Source organism: Pantherophis guttatus, chromosome 5 (assembly GCF_059756535.1).
Source record: "Pantherophis guttatus breed Tessera chromosome 5, ASM5975653v1, whole genome shotgun sequence".
Classification (NCBI taxonomy): domain Eukaryota; kingdom Metazoa; phylum Chordata; class Lepidosauria; order Squamata; family Colubridae; genus Pantherophis; species Pantherophis guttatus.
Window position 1 is genome coordinate 68,299,067 of NC_142067.1, and position 25,100 is coordinate 68,324,166.

The 25,100-nt window shown below is 39.2% G+C and overlaps 1 protein-coding gene across 7 annotated transcripts in view; it reads left to right on the forward strand.

Moving 5' to 3' along the window:
- DMD (dystrophin) overlaps positions 1-25,100 on the forward strand; it is a 2,041,544-nt gene that overhangs the window by 2,004,182 nt on the left and 12,262 nt on the right. For all 7 annotated transcript variants that reach the window (XM_087871305.1, XM_087871306.1, XM_087871307.1 and 4 more), the window contains 3 exons: positions 1,738-1,981; positions 2,238-2,355; positions 23,790-23,882. In XM_087871305.1, coding sequence (XP_087727431.1) covers positions 1,738-1,981; positions 2,238-2,355; positions 23,790-23,882 — 455 coding nt within the window. The remainder of the gene's footprint in view (positions 1-1,737; positions 1,982-2,237; positions 2,356-23,789; positions 23,883-25,100) is intronic.

Below are 25,100 nucleotides of genomic sequence, written 5' to 3' on the forward strand. Positions count from 1 at the left end.
CTATTGCTTAATGCATTGTAAGCCTCCTGAGTCTCCGGAGAAGGGTAGCATATAAATTGAACCAATAAATAAATAATAAATAAATAAATAATAAATAAATAAATAAATAAATAAATAAATAAATAAATAAATAAATAAATAAATAAATAAAATCTCAGCCAGCTGTCACCAGCCCCATGCCTCAACTTGAGCCCTAGTGCCACTGTTGCCACTAAGAAATGCCCCCTCATATCATCTTCCAAGGTGTGAAAGTCTTGGGTAGCTATCTTTCATCATTGTGAGAATGGGCTGCATTCTCTCAGAGCTTTGGAAGTATTGTACTCCAAATCACATAAGGTTTATGGAACAGCACAAGGAAGATTCAGAAAAGAAGGCCTTGCATGACTACAAGCTGCTTCGGACAAGTCAAGTGCGCTTCTCAGCAGCCAGAGAAAAATGCCTAAAGTTGAATGGCATGCAGCAAATCTTCGGGAGTGCTGGGCAGTGGGGGCAATTTCAGCATGTCTCAAGACTCACACACAATGAGGTAGGGATATAGAGGGCACAAAAAATGGACTTTAATGACAGTGAGAGGATCCATTACTAAGGCAATACGCCAGTACGGTTTCAACCCTTTCCAAGAAACTAACTTGACAGAAGTCTCACACAGGCTGCTCCTTAATTCACATGAGCATAAAAGTCAAAGAAGAAGGAAGCACATTCAGACTTAGATTCTGCTGTTCCAATAAAAGTAGTTTAAACCTGTATGGCAGTGATGACTAACCTTTTTGCCATCGCGTGCCATGGCGGCGGGGAAGGTTTGCGCGTGCCACACCCATAATTCTATGCGCCATACACCCGCGATCCCCCTCCCCCTCTGCTCCCGGTACGCGATGGGCCGGTAGGCCCGTTTTTCTTTATCACCTGGCCCCAGATCCTCTCTATGCATCTGGGGAGAGTGAAAACAGCCTTCCCCACCCCCTCGGAGGCCCAAAACAGCCTGTTTCCCAACTTCTGGTTGGACAGGAAGTGACGTTTTTTGCTGTCCCCAGCCTCCAGAGCCTCTCCCTACTTCCTATTCCCAGCCTGTTTCCCTACTTCTGGTGGGCACAGAAGGCCCGAAAATCAGCTGGCTGCCGCATGCAGGAGCTGAGCTGGCATGCCCACTGATGGCACACATGCCATAGGTTCGCCATCACGGCTATATGGCAACCCTATGTGGCTGACGAATATATGCAGAGACCCCAATGTAAAATCTGTTATGTAAAAAACAGTAACAATAAATGAGCTGTTACTTCTATTACTTAATTTTCTTATTCCAAGTATGTTTATTACTATTGACTGCAAACAGATAACAAGCAACAAGCTTTTGTCTCCTGATACAAAATAGTAAGACCATCCTATGTCAATTGTTCATATCATTTCTTTCTTTTATATCACTTAGGAGTGTATATCAAGGATATTTCATAGGAGCCACTTTTCAATTTATAGAAGCATGTCTGTCTCTATTGAAGAAATCCATGCAAACCTGGTGAACTGTGGCTTGTAACATTTGCACTGAAAATATATCAATAATATTAGCAGTGAAATATAATGATTTTTTTATATAAGCTGGTGCAGAAACTCCATTATGATAACAATTTTCATGGACTCAAGCCCTTAATTTAGTAGAAATTAAACCTTTAAAAGGTTACTTTCAGCTATAAAATAGAAAAGTACACATATTCATAGATATATTTATTTTTATTCTTTCAATAGAAACCTGCAGGCAGAATATGACCGGCTGAAGCAGCAACATGATCACAAAGGACTATCTCCACTGCCATCCCCACCTGAGATGATGCCCATTTCACCACAGAGTCCTCGAGATGCTGAACTCATTGCAGAAGCCAAGTTGCTTCGTCAACACAAAGGCCGCCTAGAAGCCAGGATGCAGATCCTGGAGGATCACAACAAACAGCTAGAATCGCAGTTACATAGGCTAAGACAGCTATTGGAACAGGCAAGACATCTGCTTTTCTCTTTTATTTGATAGGAAATAATGTGGCTTTTTAATTTAATTTTCTTGTACTTATTGCATCACAAAATAAAAATGTAGTACTCTAGGATTGTATAGAATATAAATATGCAAATTGAAATCCTCGTTAATATTGGAAACCTTCCTAAATTGGTGAAATTTGCTTCTCAGTACATCTGTATGATGGGCGTGATCATGCTGTTACTCGTAAAATTAAACATTATAATTTATGGTATTTCAGCCTCAAGATGCAAAGGTGAATGGTACAACCCAGTCTTCTCCTACCTCAGTACAGAGGTCAGAAAGTAATCAGCCAATGCTTCTCCGTGGTGTTGGTAGTCAGACTACAGAATCTATGGGTAAGCTAAAAATGAAGCACTTTTTAAAATAATTGTAATAAAATAATTTTATTCACATTCTCATTAATGATAAATTCATACACAGAAACATGATGTTTGTTTCTTGATTTAAAGTTTCTCTTGTTTACTGTGCTGGGGCTCTTTTCTATATGGACTGATTTATTTGCAGAGTCAATTTGCTGGAGGGGAGGCAAAATGACAGTGTTATTAGTTATTGTGTACACACACAACCTACATTATAGAAAATAGCATGAAGGCTCATTTTGTTTTATTTTGTTGTGTTATCATGAGAAATTTTATATATGCTCGTGAGATACTATAGGTCAGAAGTGAGCAACCACAAGACTAGGGCTTACATACATTCCCCAGAGTTTCATTTATAGTTCCTTTAATATTTGTGATAGGATGGGTTAGAAGGAAAATGGTGCTTTAACATCTGTAGAATTAAAACAAATACAAAAGGCAAGAAGAGTTCTAATAAATTTCATTATTATGTTCTATCAGTTACTGCCCTGGAGCAAAGCAAAAAGCCTGAAAAGAGCTTCCAATCTCTAACGGAATTATTAGTAGTAGTAGTATTTAAGTTCATAAGAGTGCCAAGGAGAATCAAGCAAATACTTTTTGGCAAAATTATCGCCACCTAATTTGTTTCTAGCTATTTTTAGTATATAGCAATTGGTGCTTATTGTATTTCCCAAAGCTGTTCTATGGAATCAACTCAACTACCTTGTCTTCTGGATAGATGTTAATATTCAGAGAAGTGGATTCAGTACTGAAATCTCTCAACAGTGTCTTAAAACTTTTGCTGCTCCCCTGGCTAAGAAAACAATTGCTATGCCAGAAACATATCTTACCATAAAAACTTAATTTGAAGTGTAGAGCTTCTATATGCTGAAGCACCTAAAAAAAAAAAGTTGTTTGCAATGTGTCATAGTTATTAAAGTTCTGGGGGCCAAAATGAAAAATAATGGTTGCACAGATGCTTTCTGCGAGAATTTGCTTTCACTTGTATTATATTTAATTGAGTATGGAAATGATTTAGATCCCTATTGTGATACTAACATTCAAGTGGGGAGGGGACCCCGGATTCTTGTACTCAGCTAGCAGGAGATCGCCCTTCTCCTTGCCATCTCCAGAGCTTCCCCTCTATCTTGCCGATCCCTCTGAGATTGCCGCTGCCCTTCTAGGGTCTCCAGGCCGAAAAAAAATAGTGCTCCGCTTCGTTGTGACATTACCACCAGAAGTCAGGGACCCAGGATTCTTGTACTCACTTACTGCTCTCATCCTCTTTCCTATATATCCTGTAATTCCCTAGTTTATAACTTTTACCCTGTCACCTATTCTGCCCTGTGCTTTGATTTACTTTGGGGAATGTACAAGGGGTGAAGGCCATCTGTTTTCTCTCAGCTTGGAAGCCTCACAAAAGAAGTGCATGGGAACGACTCCTTTTTTTATATATAAAAAGTTTTTTTTTATTTTATAGACAAACAAACATACAATACATAATCATTCAGTGTATCATCTGAGTACGTCTTTTATGTCGTCTTCTTACTCCTCCAATCTTTATCATATCTTGATATTATAATTTCATTTACTGTAACATTTCTCCCCCATTTAATACCTATTATCTATCCTATATATATCTCTTCTCTAACCAATGGTAAAATTGCTCCCATATCTTAACATATTCTGATTCCTCTCTTTTTTTAATTGTCAATGTCAATCTAGTCATTTCTGCACAATATTTTCTTAATTACTTCTCCCTTTGTAGGGATTATCTCTGCTTTCCATCTTTGCGCAAATACTATCCTCGCTGCAGTTATAACATGTATAATCAAATATATATTTTCTTTACTAAACTTCTCTGGTAAAATACCCAATAGGAACAGTTCAGGTTTTAAATCTATATGTTGTTGTATCATTTCTTCTAACCATGTTTTAATTTTGATCTAATAATTTCTCGTTTCTGGACACGTCCACCACATATGATAATACGATCCTGCTATCTGATGGCATTTCCAACATTTAGCTAATTTATCTTTAAACATTTTTGCCAATTTTTTGGGTAGCATGTGCCATCTGTAAAACATTTTATATTGCTTCTCCTTATATGTTGTGGACATTGTTAATTTATAATTCCTTTCCCATAGCTGTTGCCATTTATCTAACGCACTTGAGTATCCAAAATTTTTTGCCCATGCTATCATTGTTACTTTTACCTGTTCTTTTTCTAATTCAATACTAAGTAAATGATTATATATCTTTTTAATTATGTGTTCATCTGTTCCTGTGAGTATCTTATCCAATTCTGTCATTTCTAAATAGAAACCATACAGTTTAGCATCTTTTTTATACCTTGTTTGAATTTGCATATGAGTATACCAATCCATCTCAATCCCTTGTTCTATTTCTTGTTTCCCTTTCAATTCCCCCTTATCTGTTAAAATATCCTTATATCTAAGAATATTTCTAATATTAATAATATTTGGATGTATTAATGCTTCCATTGTTGATAACCATGCTGGTATTTTCAAATAATATTTATCTCTAATCTTCTCCCACACTAATAACAATGCATTTCTTACATAATGTCTTTGGAAATAAGTATGTATCTTGCTCCTGCCATACCATAAGGTATGATAAGATGCCATACCAAAAGGCATGCCATCCCAATTGTAAATCATGACCTTCCAAAGTTAATAGTCTTATATTTCTTAGTCCAATCCATTCTCTCATCCAAGTCAACATTGCAGCCTGATAAGATACCATATTTTTCAGCGTATAAGATGACTTTTTAACACATGAAAATCTTTTCAAAAGTCAGGGGTTGTCTTATACGCCGGGTGTCATTCTCCTGTAACCAGGCAGACTAGCCCGAAAGGCTCTGACAAGCCAAGCTCTGACCATCCCAGCTGAGTTGCCTGCTAATCAGGCAACTCAGCTTGGATCGCCAGAGCCATGTAAAAGGAAAAAAGTTTTCCCCCTCCAGCTTGCTTACCTTAGCTGCTAGTCGCAACGCTTGCCTTGCTTCGCTTGCTGCAATCCATTCCATCAGCAAGCAACTCCCTGCCTGCAATCAAGCAGGCAGGGAGTTGTGGACTTCAACTCCCAGAATTCCTCAGCCAAAGTGGCTGAGGAATTCTGGGAGTTGAAGTCTACAAGTCTTAAAGTTGCCAAGGTTGGAGACCCCGGTTCTATTGGGTAAGTTTTTTTCCCCTTTGGGAGCTTTAAAAAAAATAGTTAATTGGGGGTTTTTTTAGTTGTTCTTTTTTAGACCTAGCCATTTAAAGTTTAGGAAGTTTTAAATGTAGCTTTCATAAATAAAAATAAAATAAAATAATATTTGTGCAGCTTTCTGAGATTTAGTGTGTTTCTGTAGTGTTTCACTCTAACTACACAAACACACAAAATCTCACAAAGCTGTATGTGGAATTTTGTGTGTGTAAAGTGTGAAAGTTGGGTTTTTGGGCTTTTTGTGGCTGTGTGAGGTTCCTGCTTGTTTCAGGGGCCATTTTGGGTCTAGCACAGCTGCTTTTACATTGTGGGTGAGCCAGTTGATGTTTTTTAATTTTTATTTGGTGTGCGTTGGAAGAGGGGTGGTCTTATACAGCAAGTATAGCCAAAACCCTATATTTTAACAGGAAAAATCGGGGGTCGTCTTTTATGCCGGAAAGTACGGTAATTCCCAATTCGGTAGTCCAAATCCTTCACGTAGTCTCGCATCTTGCAAGAGTTTTATATTGATTCTCGCTTTTTTCCCTTGCCATATAAATTTCTTTATTATTTTATTGAGATGATCAAAATATGTCTTTTCCACTTTTATCAATATTGTCTGAAATAGGAACAATAGTCTCGGTATTATGTTCATCTTTATTATCGCAATCTTACCCATTAATGATAATTGTAATTTTTTCCATTTCTCCAAGTCTTCGTCAGTTTGTTTTTTTAGTTTATAATAATTATCTTCCTTTATCGTTACACATCTTGAGGTTAAATATATTCCTAAATATTTTATTTTCTTCACAATTTGAATATTTATTTTCTCCGTCAATCCTCTTTTCTGTTTTTCTGTGATATTTTTGACCAATATTTTTGTTTTTTCTTTATTTTTAGTCCTGCCACTTCTCCATACTCTTCTATTTGTTTTAATAGTTTAGGACCCGTTGTTTGAGGCTCCTCCAAGATAAAAAGTAATCATCTGCAAAGGCTTGTAATTTATATTCTTCTTTCTTAATTTTCATTCCTTTTATTTCTTCATTTTGTCTTATATTTCTATTTAACACTTCTAATGTTAATACAAATAACAATGGAGATAACGGACATCCTTGCCTTGTGCCTTTCATTATATGTCATCTCTCCATTCATCATTATTTTTGTTGATTGTTTACTATAGATTGTTTTTATCATATCTGTAAATCTCTCCCCAAATTCCACCATCTGTAATTGTTCTATCATAAATTGCCAGTTCAAATTATCAAATGCTTTTTGTGCATCTAGAAACATCATCGCTATTTCTTTTTCTGGATGTGCCTCATAGTATTCCAAGGTATTCAGAATTATCCTCATATTGCCTCTAATTTGTCTCTCAGGTAAAAACCCATTTTGATCCATATGAATAAACTCATTTAAGAGCCTTTGCCATTACTGAAGCAAAGATCTTATAGTCTGTCAGAGGTAATTATCCCTGTTACCTTCCTGGGGTAATTGCTGGATCGTGGCATTCTCCTTGTGTATACTTTTGATAAAATAAAACCGGAATACATCTTCTAATAAACTATATTTATTGTAAAGAAAATAAAACATCTAACTATCTAAAATTTAATTGTTACATTTTTGCAAAATTGCTATCGGCTACTTCTCAGTAGCCGGACGTCTCTTGGCAAGAGAAGAAAGAAAAGTATGAAGTGGAAAGAAAAGAATGCAGATACACGTAATTAGCTTACTGATAACAAAAGTTGGCAACCTACGGAAAGTCTGACAGTCCAGAAATAATGAGCTCAGCTGGTAAATACAAAAACGCAGTGACAACCCCTTCTTTTGTCAGTTGAGCGAATATCAAGTACATCATCAAATAAGGCACATCTTCTTATGCAGATACTCATGTTGAGCTGCTGGAAGCGGTTTTTTGAGCATATCTGCAATCTGATCATGTGTAGATACATACTGCATTTTAACAAAACCTTTTTTCACTAATAGTTTTATGTTTTGGTAACGGATGTCAATGTGTCTGGACCTAGAACCTGTGAAATGTGATTCAGAAATATAAACCACCGATTCATTGTCTTCCATCACTGTGATTGGTCGGATCGGGTGTGTCCAGATATCTGTGACCAAAGCATCAAACCAAGTTAGAGAATTACATGCATCTGAAACACAAGCATATTCAGCTTCAGTAGATGAACAAGAAACAAAATTCTGTTTACGTACTTGCCAATAAACAGGACATCCATTTAAGAACATCATATAAACTGAAGTACTTTTACGTGATTTCTTATCACTTGCCCAATCAGAATCTGCATAACAACATAATTCTGCATAATCAGTATGTGTTGGTTCTAACAATAACTTCATATGTTTAGTGTATTTTAGGTATTTCAATAATTTCTTAATACATGACCAATGAAACTGTTTTGCCTTACCTACATGTCGAGACAAGAGGTTAACACTAAGTGCAATGTCGGGTCTGGTCCAACTACTAATATACAACAGTGACCCAATAACTGAACGATAAAGTGTTTGATCCTCGAACTCAGGACTTGCTTCTTGTGTCAAGTTGTGAAAATCTGTTTGCATGGGTGTCTTTGTTGTGTTAGCATCTTTCATGTTGCAATGATGCAAAATTTGTTCAATTTTATCTTCTTGTGAAAGACTAAACCCCTTCTGTGTTTTTTCAATCTGAACACCTAAATAAGTGCTAAAATGACCCAATGATTTCAATGTGAAGTATCTCTGCAAAGCTTCGGCAAAAATTTCACTCATTTGCTTATTTGAACCAATATAAACAATATCATCAACATAAACAAGAACGATCTCATATGCATTGTTAGATCTTTTTGTGAACACGCACTCATCAGTTTCGGACTTAATAAAGCCCATTGAATTTAGTTTGTCAGTAAGACATAAGTACCACATTAAACCAGACTGTTTCAGACCATAAAGACTTTTGTTTAGAAACCAGGTATCCCCTTCTTGCTGTCGGAATCCTGGAGGACTTCTCACGTAGATCTCTTCATCTAGGTCTGCATGTAGATAAGCCGTGTCATCATCGAACTGGAAAACTTCTAAATCAAGGATAGTTGCAGTTACTAAAGCAATTTTTACACTTTCAGTTCGGACTGTCGGTGAATAGGTATTTGTGTAGTCCTCAGGATAACGTTGAGCGAAACCCTGAGCTACAAGTCTGGCCTTGTACAATGACTCACCATTTGCTTCTTTTTGATTCTGTAGACCCATCGAATGCCAATGACCCTTTTGTTTGCTGGAGGTTTTGCAGGTGTAAACACTTTAAGTTTCTTTAGACTGTCCATTTCAACCTGCATTGCTTCATACCATTTGTCTTGCTCTGAATCAGGAAGCTGCTTGATTTGTGTGAAATTATCAGGTGGAAGTGTAACATTGCAAATCAAAGGCAAGGGCGCTTTTGTCAGTTGCCAAGAATATTGTTGTGGAGGGATTCCTTTTGTGGCCCTCTTGGAACGTCTTGGAACAACAATCCAGTTTTCTTCTGCTTCGTCCTCGTCCTCACATTCGTCGCTAGCGTCAGCATCCGCGGCTTGCGAAGACAGAACATCAGGTTGAGAAGAACTGGTGAATGGAACATTCGCCTGTGAATCTTGGTCATCAGGCTGCATGGCGTCAGCAGTATCATCTCTAGGAAAATAAACTCCAGGATCATTGGAATGAATCCTGGACCAGTCAATATCTTCCTCAAAATTGGCGGATTGGGAAGACACTATTACACGTTTAGACTCAATAAATTTACTCCATTTTGAGTTATCATCAATACCCATAAATCTCAGTCTCTTTGCTGTTGGACCTCCTTTCCTTCTTTGAGCTAAGGGAATGTTCACCATAGCGTATGAACTAAAAATATGGATGTTTTTGAGTTCGGGCTTATAGCCATACAACATGAAGAAAGGAGTCTGATTTATTACACTGCTCCAAGTACGGTTCACAATGTAATTTGCATATTTGATAGCTTCACCCCAGTAAGGGTTACTGAGATTGGCGTCTTCTAGGAGACAACGCATCATGGTTTGTAGGACCCCTTGTCTTCTCTCTACGACCCCATTATGAGCCGGTGTGTGCGGGGCCGAAGTCTGATGAAGAATTCCATTCTTACGCATCCAGTCCTGGAAACGCTGAGACATGAACTCGGCACCACGGTCACTCTGGATTCTGGCGATGCTTACTCCGTGTTGGGTAGAAACAAAAGCAGCAAAGTCTTTAAAGATCTGAAAGGTCTCAGATTTTTCTTTAATAGGATATACATATCCATATCTAGAGTAATTATCAACAATTGTTAGAAAATATTTTCTACCACCAATTGTTGGCAGAAATGGACCAACTATGTCAGTATGTACCAAATCAAAAATGTGTGTTGACAGGCATGTAGCGTGTTTTCGAATGACTGCTGCTTTGGATTTGGTCCTTTTGCAGACAGCACAATCCAAAAACACCTTACACCCCTTTAGATCCAAACCTTTTGTGAACTCCGGCATCTTCCTAAGAACACGGAAACTGGCATGCCCCAATCTTCTATTCCACTTATGGATACACCTGGAATGCAAAGGTTTACCAGTTAGTGAATTTTCAACATTAACAGTTTTATGAGGAACTTCAGGCTTGCTCTGAGCAACCTGTTTCCCAATTTTCTTTTTGTTGGCTTTAGGAGCCTTTGGAGCAGCAACAGGATCTCTCACTGGAGCATCTCTGGGCCTGTGCTCTCCCTTTTTGGAGTTTGTATACTTGCCTGTATTTGCGGTTTAGGCTTTGGCTTTAAGTTATAAACACCACCAATTAATATGGTTTCAGCAACAATATCTCCATCTTTAACTATGTAACTTGCTTTTTCAAGGTGGTGAACCTGGAACTTTAATGCTCTAGACAAGTGACTCTGACTAAGCAAATTACTAGTTGCTGTTGGTATATAATAAATAAACATCAGGAATGAATGCATCAAGCTCTTCAACATAAACCATTCCTTTTCCTTTGACCTGACAAGGATGATTTGAAAAAGAATAAAGTTCACATAGTTCAGGTTCAGGCTCGTGCATGTCTGTGAAAAGTTCCTTTCTGTAGGTAACATGCAAAGCTGCACCACTGTCCAAAGTCCACAGGAGCCATCTGTCGTACTGTGGTTGAGGTTGTGGATCATTGGTTAAAGCCAATGTGGCGAGTGGAGTTTGTGGATCATGTCGGAGACCACAATGACCTTGTCTTCCGCCTCTGCCTCTGGAGTTTGTTCCTCTGGGCTGGTACGTGACGGGAGCTGGAACTCGTTGGGGACAATCCCGGGTGGCATGTCCCACACGGTTACAGATGTGGCATCTTGGCATCCTTGGAGCATAGGTCCTTCCTCGGAAGGGGCACCTAGCTGGAGCTCTTGATGCGGGTTGTCCTCTCAAGTGTGGCATGGCTAACATGAGTGCTTCTTCAATTAAAAGTCTGCATACGTTGTCCACTGTGCGTTGAGCAATAGGTACTTGGTTAATCTTTGTAATGGCATCTTTCCATTCATAATTCAAAGAGTTGTTTATTATTATTATTATTATTATTATTATTATTATTATTATTATTATTATTATTTATTCAAATTTCTATACCGCCCTTCTCCTTTCGGACTCAGTTAATAATAATGCTGATCATTTGAATATCATCAATATTATAACCTCTTTCTCTCAATTTTTTTCTCAGTCCTTTCAGTTTGGTCAAATGTCGTCCAATTTGTTCACCGGGTTTCAATCTTTAACCATGGTATTTAGACATGAGCAAACATGAAGACTCAATTGAAACAGGCCTGTAGCAATTTTCCAGTTGGGCCCAAATTTGTTGGGCCGTTGCATCAGGCGAAAAAGTAACCTGCAGTTCAATATCCATGGACATCAATAATGTTGTGCAGGCTTTAGTTTCTAAGTCTCTTATTGCAGGAGTCCATGGCTGAGCAGGAGGATTAAAAACCATACAGTGAGTACCTTCTCTACGAAATAACAATCCAATCTCACTGACCCAGGCCTTGTAATTCTGCCCTGACATCTTTAATTTTGACTCACCAGCCAGTGGAGCAACAGAAGGTGCCTGTTGAGGAATGTGCATTTGAGGTGCTGGCTGTGGAAGTAAAGGCACTTGTTGCGCTGGAGGTAGACCAGGAGCTGGCCCTGGTTGTACAGCTGGAGGCACGTGTGCATGCATTTGTGGTTGCTGTGGCATTTGAGCTGCAATATTAACATGACCTGCTGGAGACACAGTCATTTGCCTTTGCTGTATTAAGCTTTGTTGTGTTCCATCTAAAAGGACACCAGCACCACCAGGGGGTGCTGGAGATTGAGCCTGTGGAGACACTTGTGGCATTGCAGCCTGAATCTCTGAGTGAGTTAAAGACATCTCTAATAGAGATGACTCTAATAGAGTCTTCTGCAATAATTGTAATTGCTCTCTCAAATCAGCTTTCTCTAGTAAATTACTTTTGCCAGCAGATGGTGCTGCAACTTTAGTTTCGGGCAGCTCAGCTCTTTCTGCTTTCGTGGCATTTGTAATTTGAGAATAGAGATGATCACCATGTGACAAATGTGACATGTGCACAGCTCTCTGTTCTGATTGGCCTGACAGAAAATCCACCAAGGGGGTGTGTCTTTGCCTCCGAGGGAGAAGAAGGCAAAATGGCGTTTTTAGAGATTTTGAAAGCACTAGACCCTCTCTTATCTTGCTCAAGCATAGATAAAGCCATTTTTGTCTGAGATTTTACGTTCAAAAATTTCTATCTGGTCACGATAGTTTCTTATAGCTTGCTCTTTAGGAGTGACCCTGAAGGTTTGAGAGGGATAATAAATTGTTTCTCTGCGTGGGAGGAAAAAGGCTTTGCCGTTTGTGGAAGATCTGGCCCTGCACCAAGCATTACAAATTCAGAAGGTTCTGGGGCGACTGCATAATTGGAAGGGGGCATTACTGACCTCAGTCGTAGTGTTTCGCCTTTATCTTCCTTCTGAACCCTTTGTAAGAGCATTTCATCCATTTCTTCTCCTCCCACAGCTCCTTCTAGCCGGGTGGCTGAAGCGAGCAGCCGGAAACTTGAAAACCTCCTTTCTGCCTCTTCTTCGTAGGAGAGGTTGAAATCATTAATAGGGAATGCTCTGAGTTTCATTTTCCCCTTTTTTTTCTTGCTCGGCATATTAGCAGACAATTAATCAGCGTTCCGCAGTCGCAAAATAATCATCTGGCTAAACTAGCCTAGAGGTCTAATTATCAAAACAGCAAGCAAGGAAAAGCCATAAATCAACCATTGTCTTGCTACCAGTGTCAGAGGTAATTAGCCCCGTTACCTTCCTGGGGTAATTGCTGGATCGTGGCATTCTCCTTGTGTATACTTTTGATAAAATAAAACCAGAATACATTTTCTAATAAACTCATATTTATTGTAAAGAAAATAAAACATCTAACTATCTAAAATTTAACTGTTACATTTTTGTAAAATTGCTATCGGCTACTTCTCAGCAGCCGGACGTCTCTTGGCAAGAGAAGAAAGAAAAGTGTGAAGTGGAAAGAAAAGAATGAGGATACACGTAATTAGCTTACTGATAACAAAAGTTGGCAAGCTACGGAAAGTCTGACAGTCCAGAAATAATGAGCTCAGCTGGTAAATACAAAAACGCAGTGACATAGTCCACGTTCAACAATGAGATCGGTCTATAGCAGTGGTTCTCAACCTTCCTAATGCCGCGACCCTTTAATACAGTTCCTCATGTTGTGGTGACCCCCAACCAGGGGTGGGTTCTAAATTTTTTTACTACCGGTTCTGTGGGCGTGGCTTATTTTGTGGGCGTGGCTTGCTGGTCATGTGACGGTGGGCGTGGCTAGCAGGTCATGTGACTGGGTGGCCATGGCTATGTGTATAGGGACTACTCAGAGGGATGAAAAAGTCATTTCTGACAGGTCCTCGCACTTTTGACTGGTCCTCACACTTATGACCATCCTCACATTTATGCCTGTGCAGCATTCTTAACAACCATGTCACTCATTTCACAACTTCTTCTCTTCAACATGGTATAAGATAGGGCAAAAAACATAAAATGTGAGGACAGTCGTAAATTCGAGGACTGGTCAAAAGTGTGAGGACCAGTCAAAAATAACTTTTTCAGCCCTCTGAGTAGTCCCTGTGCACAAAAGGACTACCCAGAGGGCTGAAAAAAGTGATTTCTGACAGGCCCTCGCACTTTTGACCGGTCTTCGCAGTTATGACTGGTCATCATTTATGCCCATTGTACCATTCTTAACAACCGTGTCACTCATTTCATAACTGCTTCTCTTCACCATGGTGACAAGATAGGGCAAAAACATAAATTGTGAGGACACAAGTTCGAGGACTGATCAAAAGTGCGAGGACCAGTCAAAAAAACTTTTTCAGCCCTCTGAGTAGTCCATATGCATAAAAGGATACAGCAATAGAAAGGGATGAAGGAAGGGAAGAGAAATTAGAATAGGAGTGAAGGTAAGAAAGGGAGGAAGAGAGGAGGAGAAGGAGAAAGAGGAAGTAGGGAGAAGAAGAAGAGGGGGGGAAGAGAAAGTAAGTAAGAAAGAAAAGAGAGAGATGGTAGGTTTGAGGAGAAAGATTGCTGTACAATAAAAAAGATGAAAGGGAAGAAAGCCAACCCCAAACAAATATAAAGATATTAAGATAAAAAATGAATTGTTAAACTTTAAAGAATAAAAGAGAACAAATAGCAATAAATAGCAATAATTAGAAACACACATACAAACATTCAACGTATTTTCTTTGAACAGAGTATTTGGCCGGTCCACAAATTTAAACAGTTGTAGGAAGTTAGCACCCACCCCTTTCCTAGAAGAATGAAATATTTTGGGAAATATTAAAAAGGCAGAATATTATATTTCCCTGGATGAGAAATGGAAAAGCATATTTTACAGACAAAGCAGCTCCCACCTTCCTGCCCCCCACCCTTTGTTAATGGGCCAGAGGCAGAAAGTCAATCCTTTGTCAAAGGACATTTGCAACACAATAGCAATGGAAACTAACACAATGGGCCCCATCAAGCCATGTGATCCTGTCCACCATTAAAACATCTTTCCAAGCAGTCTCCATGTTTCCAGTGTCTTTTTCCCCACTTGGAGCAGAACCCAGAAGGATATTTCTTCCAACACAGTATTTAGTCATTTCAATTAAATTTACAATTTCTATATTTCCTTTTTACCATATTTATTCCTCATCTATTTTTTAAAAAAACCAATATTACCCTTCATCCTCATCTCTAATCTTAATCAAATTCAATTTTTCCCTTCTATTCTATATTATACCCCTTCGCATTGTCATCTATTTTTATATCCATCCTCACATTGGTTAATTATGTAATACAGTTGTTTAATACAAATGCAACATTTTAATATTAATCAATTAGTTATGTAACTATCTTTTTTGTATATTAATCAATATGAACATGAATATTCCAATTATTTCCATGCAATCCAATTTCTTACAAATCAATTAATTATATTTACCAATAATAATAAACCAAATAATTTCCCCCATATATTCCTCCAAACCACAACTTAACCATTTCTGCTTTCAACACAATATACAATTAATAGTATCTCAATTATTACAATTCCCTAGTTAAATAGAGCTTTTTTTCTTTTGTGTTTTAAAATCTTGAACCTCCTCTTGCCCTAAATTTCCCATTGTTTTCAGTTTTGTACCTACCTTTTTTGGTGAGGAAAAAGAAAAAGAAATCTCTCTGCCTCATTTTGTCACGTTGCAACAAAGACCCTGCTTTCGCTTTCGCTTTTCAGCATAGCTAGGGGGAAAAAATTTGCTCCAGGAATTTACCTCTTTGCAGCTAGCTCTTTGAAGCCCTGTGGCAAGAATTTAAAGTTTTTTTCCCATCAGCTGGGACTCCGGAGGCAGCAATAGTTTGGGAGTGGGCGGGGTAAGCGAACGGTGACGGGGCGATCCAACAGAGGCAGAGGGTGAGGGTGAATGAAGGCGTGGGGGGGGAGAGAAGGCTTTGGCGACCCCTGTGAAATGGCCGTTTGACCCCCAAAGGGGTCGCGACCCCCAGGTTGAGAACCGCTGGTCTATAGTTTTTGACTTGTAAATCTGTATTGTCTTTAGATATAAGTGTGACATACGCCTCCATCCAAGAATCTGGTATTTTTGCCTTCACCAAAAGTTCATTAAATAATTCCAACATTACATTACTTAACACCTCTTGAAATATTTATATAGTTCTGCTGGTAATCCATCTGGACCCGGTGTTTTCCTTTTTTTTTTTGTTTGTTTGTTTTTTGTTTGTTTTTTTTTAATTGCTCCTGTCAATTCCATCATTGATATTCTTTCCTCTAAGGCTTTCTTGTATTGTTCAGATATTTTAGGTAGGTCAAATTTCTCTAAAAATTGTTTTATCTTTCCATCAAGCATCATCTCTTGGTTATATAGTCTCTCATAATAATTTTGAATTTTTTTTCCTTTTCTTCATTTTTATAACATATACTTCCTTCTTCATCTTGTAATTGATTAATTAATTTCTTCTCTTTTTCTTTTTTTATTTTATATGCCAACCATCTACCTAGCTTATTTGCATTTTCAAAGAAATTCTGTTTGGCTGACCTTTATTTATACGCCAAAAATTCTTCTTGAATTAAATTTATTTCATGTTTTTTCAATTCCATTTGTTGTTTAGTTGTGGATTTTCTTGTAATTCTTTCTCCAGTCTCTTATATTCCTCTTCCAATTTCTTCTGTGTTTGTCTTTTCTTTTTATTCTTTTTTCCCAAATACGTTATTGCCAGGCCTCTAATATATGCTTTCATTGTATCCCATACATTCTGAAGTGATGTATCTTTTGTTTATTTTGAAGAAAAACTCCCAATTCTTTTTCCATAAATTGTTGAAATTCTTTTTCATTTAGAATTGTTTGATTCAAAGTCCATCTATACTTTTTCCTTTGTCCTTTCCATGTTATTATAAGTGGATTGTGATCTGCCCAAAGATTTGAGTCAATATTTATTTCTTGTATAGTGTCTATTAGATCTGATGGCATCCATATCATGTCTATCCTGGAGCATAACAAGTGTCTATTTGAATAAAAGGTATATTTTTCTTTCAAATGTCTATTTCTCCATACATCTTGTATACTTAATTCCTCTATCATTGTGAAAAAAGTCTTCGGACGTGTTTTTTCTGGGTTTCTTATTTATTTTTGTCGTTTTATAATCCAAATCAACATCCGTTACTGCATTAAAGTCACCCATTATGCATATATTTTCATATTCCAATTCTAATATTTTTCTGTATAACTTCCCATAAAATTCTTCCTGTTTATCATTTGGAGCATATAACGCTATTAAGAGTATTTGTTTAAAGTTCATTCTTGTTTCCACCATCAATATCCTCCCTTCATCATCTTCAAATACTAGTTTAGGCTCTAGTTTTTCTTTTATATATACTGCTACTCCTCTTTTGCTTTGTTGTATCAATGAAGTAAATAAAACTCCTAATTTTGAATATTTTAATAATTTTATGTGTTCTTTTCTGATGTGTACTTCTTGTAAACACATAATGTCCATCTTTGCCCTCGCCACGGTCACTCACGCCCTTGTTACCTCTAGGTTGGACTACTGTAACACCCTCTACATGGGGCTGCCCTTGGGATGTGTCCGGAGGCTTCAGCTAGTCCAAAATGCAGCCACACGGGTAGTTACGGGGGCGTCTAGATACTCCCGTGTAACACCTCTCCTGCGTGAGCTGCACTGGCTACCGGTGGCACTCCGGATACGTTTCAAGGTGCTGGTGCTCACCTATAAAGCCCTTCATGGCTTAGGCCCGGGGTACTTGCAGGACCATCTCCAGCCGTTCTCCCATCGTCCTGTGCGCTCTCACAGAGTCGGCCTCCTCAGGGTGCCATCGGCCAAACAATGTCGGCTGACGACCCCCAGGGGGAGGGCATTCTCTGTGGGAGCCCCGACCCTCTGGAATGGATTGCCCACTGAGCTCAGGACAGCCCCCGACCTTCTTTCCTTCTGTCGCGAGCTGAAGACGTGGCTCTTCCGCCAATTAAACTGATCCGTTTGGGGGTACACTGGTATAATTTTAAATTGTTTTTTAATTGGGTTACTGATTTTAATTTGGTATTGTATTGTGGTTTGTATTGAAGTTGTCATTTTGTAAGCCGCCTTGAGTCCCTAGGGAGAAAGGCGGCATATAAATCGAAATAAATAAATAAATAAATAAATAAATAAATAAATAAATAAATAAATAAATAAATCATAAATAAATAAATAAATAAATAAATAAATAAATAAATCTTTAATTTATTTAATTTGTTTAAAATTCTATTTCTTTTTGACACCGAATTCAACCCATTTACATTTATTGATATTGCTTTTATTTCTTCTTCCATGTTTTACTTATTACTAGCTTTCGATCTTGTCGCTCTTGTCTCTCTTTGTTCTTTTGCTCTTGCTCCTTCTCTCATTGCTCTTTCTTCCTGTTCTTTTGTTCTCTTTTATGCTTGCCTCTTGATATCCAGTCCCTCTTGCTTCTGCCATTTTTCCATCTTCTAACGGACCCCAATATTACTCATAAAATGCTGTTGCTTTTTCAGTGGAATCTAATCTATGTCTTTGTTCTTGCCATGTCACCAATATTCCTTCTGGGATTAACCACCTAAAACTCACTCCTTTTGTAATTAAAAGCCTTGTTAAGAAATGGTTTTCTTTCCTCAAATCTCTAACTCTTCTAGGTATTTGTCTCAGCACCACTATCTCTATATCTTTATATTTCATTGCAGTGTTTCTAGTTATTTGTAGTATCTCTGTTTTTATCGCTTTCTTTGTGAATCTTACATGGACATCTCTCGGTAACTTATTTCTCATTGCATATCTTGTGTGCACTCTAAAAACCTCATCCATCTCATTTAATATCTTCTTAGGTTGTTCCACACTTCTGCCAACACCTCTGCCAACACATCTGGCAAATTTTCTCCTTCCTCTTCCTCTATATTTTGAAATCTTAAATAATAATCAGATCTATCCATTCCCAGAGAAATAATTGTTCGCTCTTGGTTTTTGTCCACTGATGTCAATTTTTCCTCTAATTCTTCCACTTTCTTTTCTGTCAAGTCCACTTTTTCCTCTACTTTTTGAAACCTTTCTTCATTTTTCCGAATCATCTCTTTCACTTCTTTTAAATCTTCTTTCAAATCGTCATGAAGTGTCTGTATGAGATTTTTTAAATCCGTCGTTTCTGATGTTTTTAACGTTTCTGTTGTAGAGGGGCTTGCTACTGAATGCAAATGTGCTGTAAATTTCTTCATCCCTTAGTTTTATATGTCCCAATTTATAATCCATTTGTGATTACTATTTATAATCCAAATATCTAATTCACCTTGCTGGATTAACCAGAAAAAAGAAAAAGAAAAAATATAAGCAAAAAAGTTAAAGAAAATTCAATCTGCCCCTCTCCCCCCTCCCCCCCCCAGTGAAAAGGTATCCAATAATAACATCCAGCAAAAAAAGAGAGGAAAAGGGGGAAAGGAAGGAAAAAAAGATATATGAAAAGAAGTTGAAAAAGAAATTTTTTTAATCCATTATCTTTCTTCAGGATCTTCTTGCCTTAATCCAAATTTTAAATGAACCAGCAGTATTTTTCTTCGCTCACTCAGAGAAAAAGAAAAAGAAGAGAAGAGAAAAAGAAAGGGACAAAAGGAAAGGTTTTTATCCAGACTGTGTTCTACCATCAAATAGTAGACAAGGGGGGAAAAAATAGAATTCTTTCACTTCTCGGTATTCTTTAGGCACATGCTGGCTGCCAGGTGGGGCCCCTCTGGCCAGGGCTGCAGTTTCCAGCACACGGGCCTTCACTTCAGTCGTGTCTTCTAGGAGGTGTTTCTGACTCACAGATGGCAGTGGTCCAACACCAATGACTAGCTTCCTATAGCCGTCCTCCCAGGAGATTGTGGGGCCCCACTTATCTAGCCACGTGAGTCCCAATATGACTGAGTCAGTCATCTTTGGGGCGATTACAAAACGGAGTTGTTTTTGGTGAAGACCCATCTCCAGCTTGACAAGTTCAGTGACCAAGGTACCAGGGCCCCCACCAATTAGCATCCCATCGACTTGTTCAAAGCTGATGGGGTGTACAAGGGGCCTCGTGCGTATGCCCAACTGTTCGACTATGGGGAGACTGATTAGGCATCACGTGCAGCTGGTCTCTATGATGGCTTTTAATTCCCCTTGGACCCCTGTCTCTGGGACTACTACCTTGATTTTGAGAGCAAAGGGGTGGATGGCTTCACTTACCATCAGGTCGTCGTCACCACTGCTTTCCCCCACAGAGACTGGAGGAGATTCATTGGCCAGAGTACCCTCTGCTTTGTTGGGAAGGAGAGGGACTTCTGCAGCCTGTTTGACACTTTGTCCTTTGTCTGGCGGTTTCTGTGGGGTTTTCTTTGCTCCGGCTCTGGTGGGAGACCGGGTTTGGGGAATTTGAGTCGGAGCTAGGCATTCCAAGGCCCGGTGCCATGCTGACCACACCGGTAGCACTTGACAGTCCCAGAAGGTGTGGGGGAGGCACCTTGGTTTTCTTCACTTGGGTCCAATGTCCAATGGTCTCCTGGCAGGTTTTTCCACAGCTGGTTTCCTGTGAAGGTGAATCTCCAGGTCCAGAATGATGGCCGTGTTGTACCATAATTGTATCCGGTTCAGTACTCCCCTAATGCTGCAGGCTTGCCTGAGGTCTGGATCAAGGGCCTCTTTGAAGGTATGCACCATTAGGCGTTCTGGCCAGTCTTGCAACTTTCCAGCCAGTCTCCAAAACAGTCTCCAAAACTCCACATATTAATTCCCTTGTGGGTCTGCCAGTTTGCTTCAGGGCTTTAATTTAGGTTTCAGCTTCCACTTGTTGGACAGTGTTATTGAATCTGACCCACATCAGCTGGACGAATTCATCGGCATCCTCTAGCTCAGGGACTTCTTCGTGATGAAGCTCCACTAACTATTCCGAAGCCTCTCCTTTATTCGTGCCATCTGCGATGGTGGAAATCAATTCCCGATTGGATGGATATTGATTTCCATGTTGGTTGAAGTGGGCCCAGATGTGGTTGAGAAAGTATGCCAACTTCCCGGGAGTCCCATTGAACGTCACCCAGAACCGTGGGGGAGGAGGGGCTGGCGAGACTGGAGGCTGGGCTTGCATAGGTTGTTGGCCCGGAACTTGCTGCTGGGCCGGAACCTGTTGCGAAACCACCGGCACCTGTTGTTGAGCCTAGACTTGTTGAGGCTTGAGGTTGCCGGTGCGGCTGCAGCGGCACAGGAGCTTGCTGCGGCACAGGAGCTGACTGCTAGAAGGAACTGAGTGGTTGAAAAGGCATCGGCTGCTGGGTTAGGGCCAGTGTCCACTGGCATTGCATCCATCCTTGCCCCGGGTAGAAAGCCCACCCACGAGGGATTTGGCTCGTCGGTGGCAACCCAAACCCGGGTTGATGCTGCAGGGCAGGTAAGCTCCAGAATCCCTGCAGCAGTCCCTGCATTCCGTGGCTGGACTGGCTCAATAAGGCTGGTTGCTGGGTCATTTGAACCCCCGGGGTGGATGGAGCCCACAGCTGGCCCAGTTTGAGGTGCAAGGCTGTGAGTCAAGCCGCTTGGGGCTGAATGGAAAGAGGCCGATGCTCCGCTCCATTGGGGTACAACTCCTTGGCTTGGGAAGGTGAATGTTGGTTGCACCAAAATCCACTTAAGCTGCTCGGTGCCGAGGGGCTGAGTCGTCCCACTCACGCTGAGTTGGCTCAACTGCTCCGGGAGACTGGCCAGTGTGACGGCAGCAGGAAGCCCCATTCTCCAGAACGCCTGCGGTGCGTCTGCTGTGGCCCTCTCTACCCAAGGGTCAAGGCTTGTTCCACACCCATCCGTGGTTCCAACAGCAATCCCTGGATGCCAGGGGTAACTCCTGCGGCTTCAGACTGCAGAATCTCTGCTCTGGCATCGGTTCCTTGTGTCGGGCACCTAGCTGGCGTTCGGTTTCTGCAGCTTTTATGGCTTCCTCCATAGCTGGGGAAGGAGAGTAGAGGGTCTCAACAGGAGTTGTTGAGCCTACTACCTCCTCCGTGGCCTTCTTTTCTTCCTCTATCTTCTCTGAGTCTGTTGTGGCTCCATTACCGGAGCCTGTGTCATCATCAGGAGAGGACTCCGAGAGTGAAGGGGAGGAGTTGGCAAGGCCTCCCTCTACAGGACCCTCCTCTCTGGCAATTCCTTCAGTGTCCACCGAAGAGCAAGAGATAGGGCCAGGGCCAAGCACGTCCACGCAGCCACAGATGGACAGTGATGAGGGTAATGAGTCTTGGCTGGACCCACGCCAGCATCGCAGAGATAAGCGCGCGCAACAGAAGAAAGGGCGTGCCCAAGATTAGGCTGAGTCACTGGACCACACCCCACAGGATATAAAAGGGAGCGTGGTGGCCAGTCAAACCTTGTGACGAACAAAGCTGAAAGCTTCCACGCCATTCTGCATTGCCAGACTTTTGCTTTAAGACTGGATTATCTCTGGACTTGATTGTAATTATTGAGCTGCTTTCCTTTGATGTATCAGAAGTGGGGAGAAGTTATCTCTCCTCTTCGTAAATAATAAACTCTTGGCAGGCTGCCACTAGGTTGTTGCCAAGTTCCGTTATCATAAGGAAAAGGATTTTGCCGGCTGGTTTGGTCTTTAACTCCTGAATGTCTGTTGGTGTGTGTGCGTGGGGTTGGGGACAGAACAGAGTCTTCGCGCTGGGGGGAGGTGCTATAGTTAGAAAGGAGATTCAGGTTAATGTCAGGGTTCCAAGTAACATACCCAACAAAATCAAAATCCAAGGCTTGAAGTTCTTCAAAGCTAACTTTTATTAGAGATGTCATATTGGCACATCTGTGAAAACCCGAATCTGAGAGTTGCTGGGTTTTCCTCACCCAAAAGAAAGTTCAAGTCCTTGCCCATCACCCACATGTTCATCACACAAACCAATCAGGTACTCTCCGGAACAGAAGATACCTTCCCAGTCTTCTCAGCACAGCTGCAGAGCAAAGCGGCCTTGACTTTCTGGAAAGAATGTTATTTTAACTACATATCATCTTCATTCCATACAATCCCCCTCCCATTTTCCCACAGTAGAATTTGTGGCAGGCCTGATGGCTCAAAGGCAAAAGATGGCTTCCAGTTCTGACAGTCCCAGTGGACTGATTAGCAAGCCCTGTCCTATTTCTCTCTAGTAAATGGTTGGATCATAACAATAGGAGTAAAACAGAATTTTCTATTATTTATCATTTTTCTGTTTTTGCTCAAATACCACCTTCAGTGTGGGATTTGCTACTGCAATATTGTGACAGTGCCAGAGTGTTCATTACATTTACTGCAGTCTTACAATCATAAATCTGCTTTTAATCTTACTAAGTAAATAAAGGTACTAAGGATACTTAACTGCAGATCTCAAGATTTGAAAGTTCACATAGATTATTGAACAATGGAAGAAATGTACCAAGAAAAAGCACTGTCTGATCCAACATTAGATGCAAACAGTTGAATCCAAGGCTCAACTTGAGAAGTGTTCCAGTGAGGAAGGTAAGATTGTTGTAGACCAGAATAACTGAACTTCTTCAACCTGGCACCATCCTAATGATTACTACAGATTTCCACAGAATCCTCATGAATAACTTCTGTAAGAATATGACTATTGATTAATTTGTTCATTATCTGCTAAATACCAAAATACCATCACTGATCACCTCAATTAATTGGCATTTTGGTGCATTATGCTACAACAATTCCATTGCTACTTTATTGTTAGAGATATTTCACAAGATATGTATCGTGCTATTAAAAAAAAGAAGTCTCACCCACCCACTCCAGTCACACATATAAAATCTTATACATGTGGTAATATAAAATCCACACCCTTCTCTTCTGAGAGTTTAAGAACATAATAGATTAATTATACTATTCTTAAATACATTTCTCTACTATTAAAAATATTACATCTTATGTTAGGCACTGTTTTGTACCCCAAAAACTTACATAAAGCTGCTAGGAGGAATTATCAGAGGTTTTAATGCTACTTATCTGTAGCACATGAATTGGAGTGACTTTGTATATTTTAGACCAATTATTGCACACACTGATAGAAAGATGAATGCTGTGGTAGAATAGATGAAGTATACTTCTGCTTTTCTTTTTATTAGGTGAGGATGATCTATTAAGTCCTCCCCGGGCCACAACCACAGGATTAGAAGAGGTCATGGAACAGCTTAACAATTCCTTCCCAAGTACAAGAGGTAAGGATCATTCAGTAGGGCATGATGCAAGTACCGGTGTATTACAGACAGTGGATCTTTCTTTCAAATTGATATTATACTCAGAAATACATAAGTAAAAGATGCAAGTCTAAAAGAGAAAACCACAACTTTACCTCCATAAATACTATGATTAGCTGGAAATAATTATAAAATGTGTAGTGCAGTCTTTGTGTTCTTTTAATCTTTTGCATTTAATAAATGTATGTATTGGTACAATAATAAATTAATACGTGGATTACATAATGCAAAGTTAAAATATATTACTTATATATTTGGTAGAAAGGAAGTTGTTCTTTGAAAGATTAGAAAATTCCCACCATTCTATAGTTAGCTGAAGCTAGTAGTTTCAATAAATAACAATTGCTCCATTTCATGTTTTTCTGTCACATCAATATGACTACTCTGTCCATGAACAAAACGATTACTATATAGTAATCATATACAAATATATATATATAATATACAATTTCTGTATACATACTCTTAATTGTGAAGCTCAGAGCATATTTATAGCGACTGTGACTCCTTTTCACAGCTTTATGATAACTCACAGTTCTCAAAGCAAAAGATTTGATATTTGAAAATAAAAATACTAAATACCAGTGTAGTGGTTTATGAACATTTTTAAACTGATAGGTTAGAGCAAATTACTTTATATTTTAAGACAGTTTGTATAACTTAGGGGACTTTTTGTGTATATTCAATATGGATCTTCCTCATAAATATTGATTTGAAAGTATGTTTTTATTGTTATAAGTTATATGCACCATTTATATTACGGTAAGCTGGGATGAATTCGCCATATATTGGCTCTAATCAATTTTGAAATAAATGACATTATTTAACCAGGCATATATTGCCCAATGATTATAATAATTTTCTTTAATTAAATTTGGTGTTCAGTAGAAGCTGAGTATTCCCTTATGCCTTTTTAATGAAACAGGTACTTGCATTCTCAGGAAACAATTATTTGGATTAATTAAACACCTTGTGATCTTTATAAACACTTGGAATTTATACATTTACATTTTATATGTTATTTTTTCAAAATTATTTAAAATAACTTATGTAATTTTGTCCTTATATTTTTCACTGTGTCTTTTTAGTACGAAATAAAGCGTAATATTTATTTGTGGTTTTAAAAAGGTAGTTAGGGATAAAATTGATAGAAAGCCAACATTTCCATCACAAATCAGA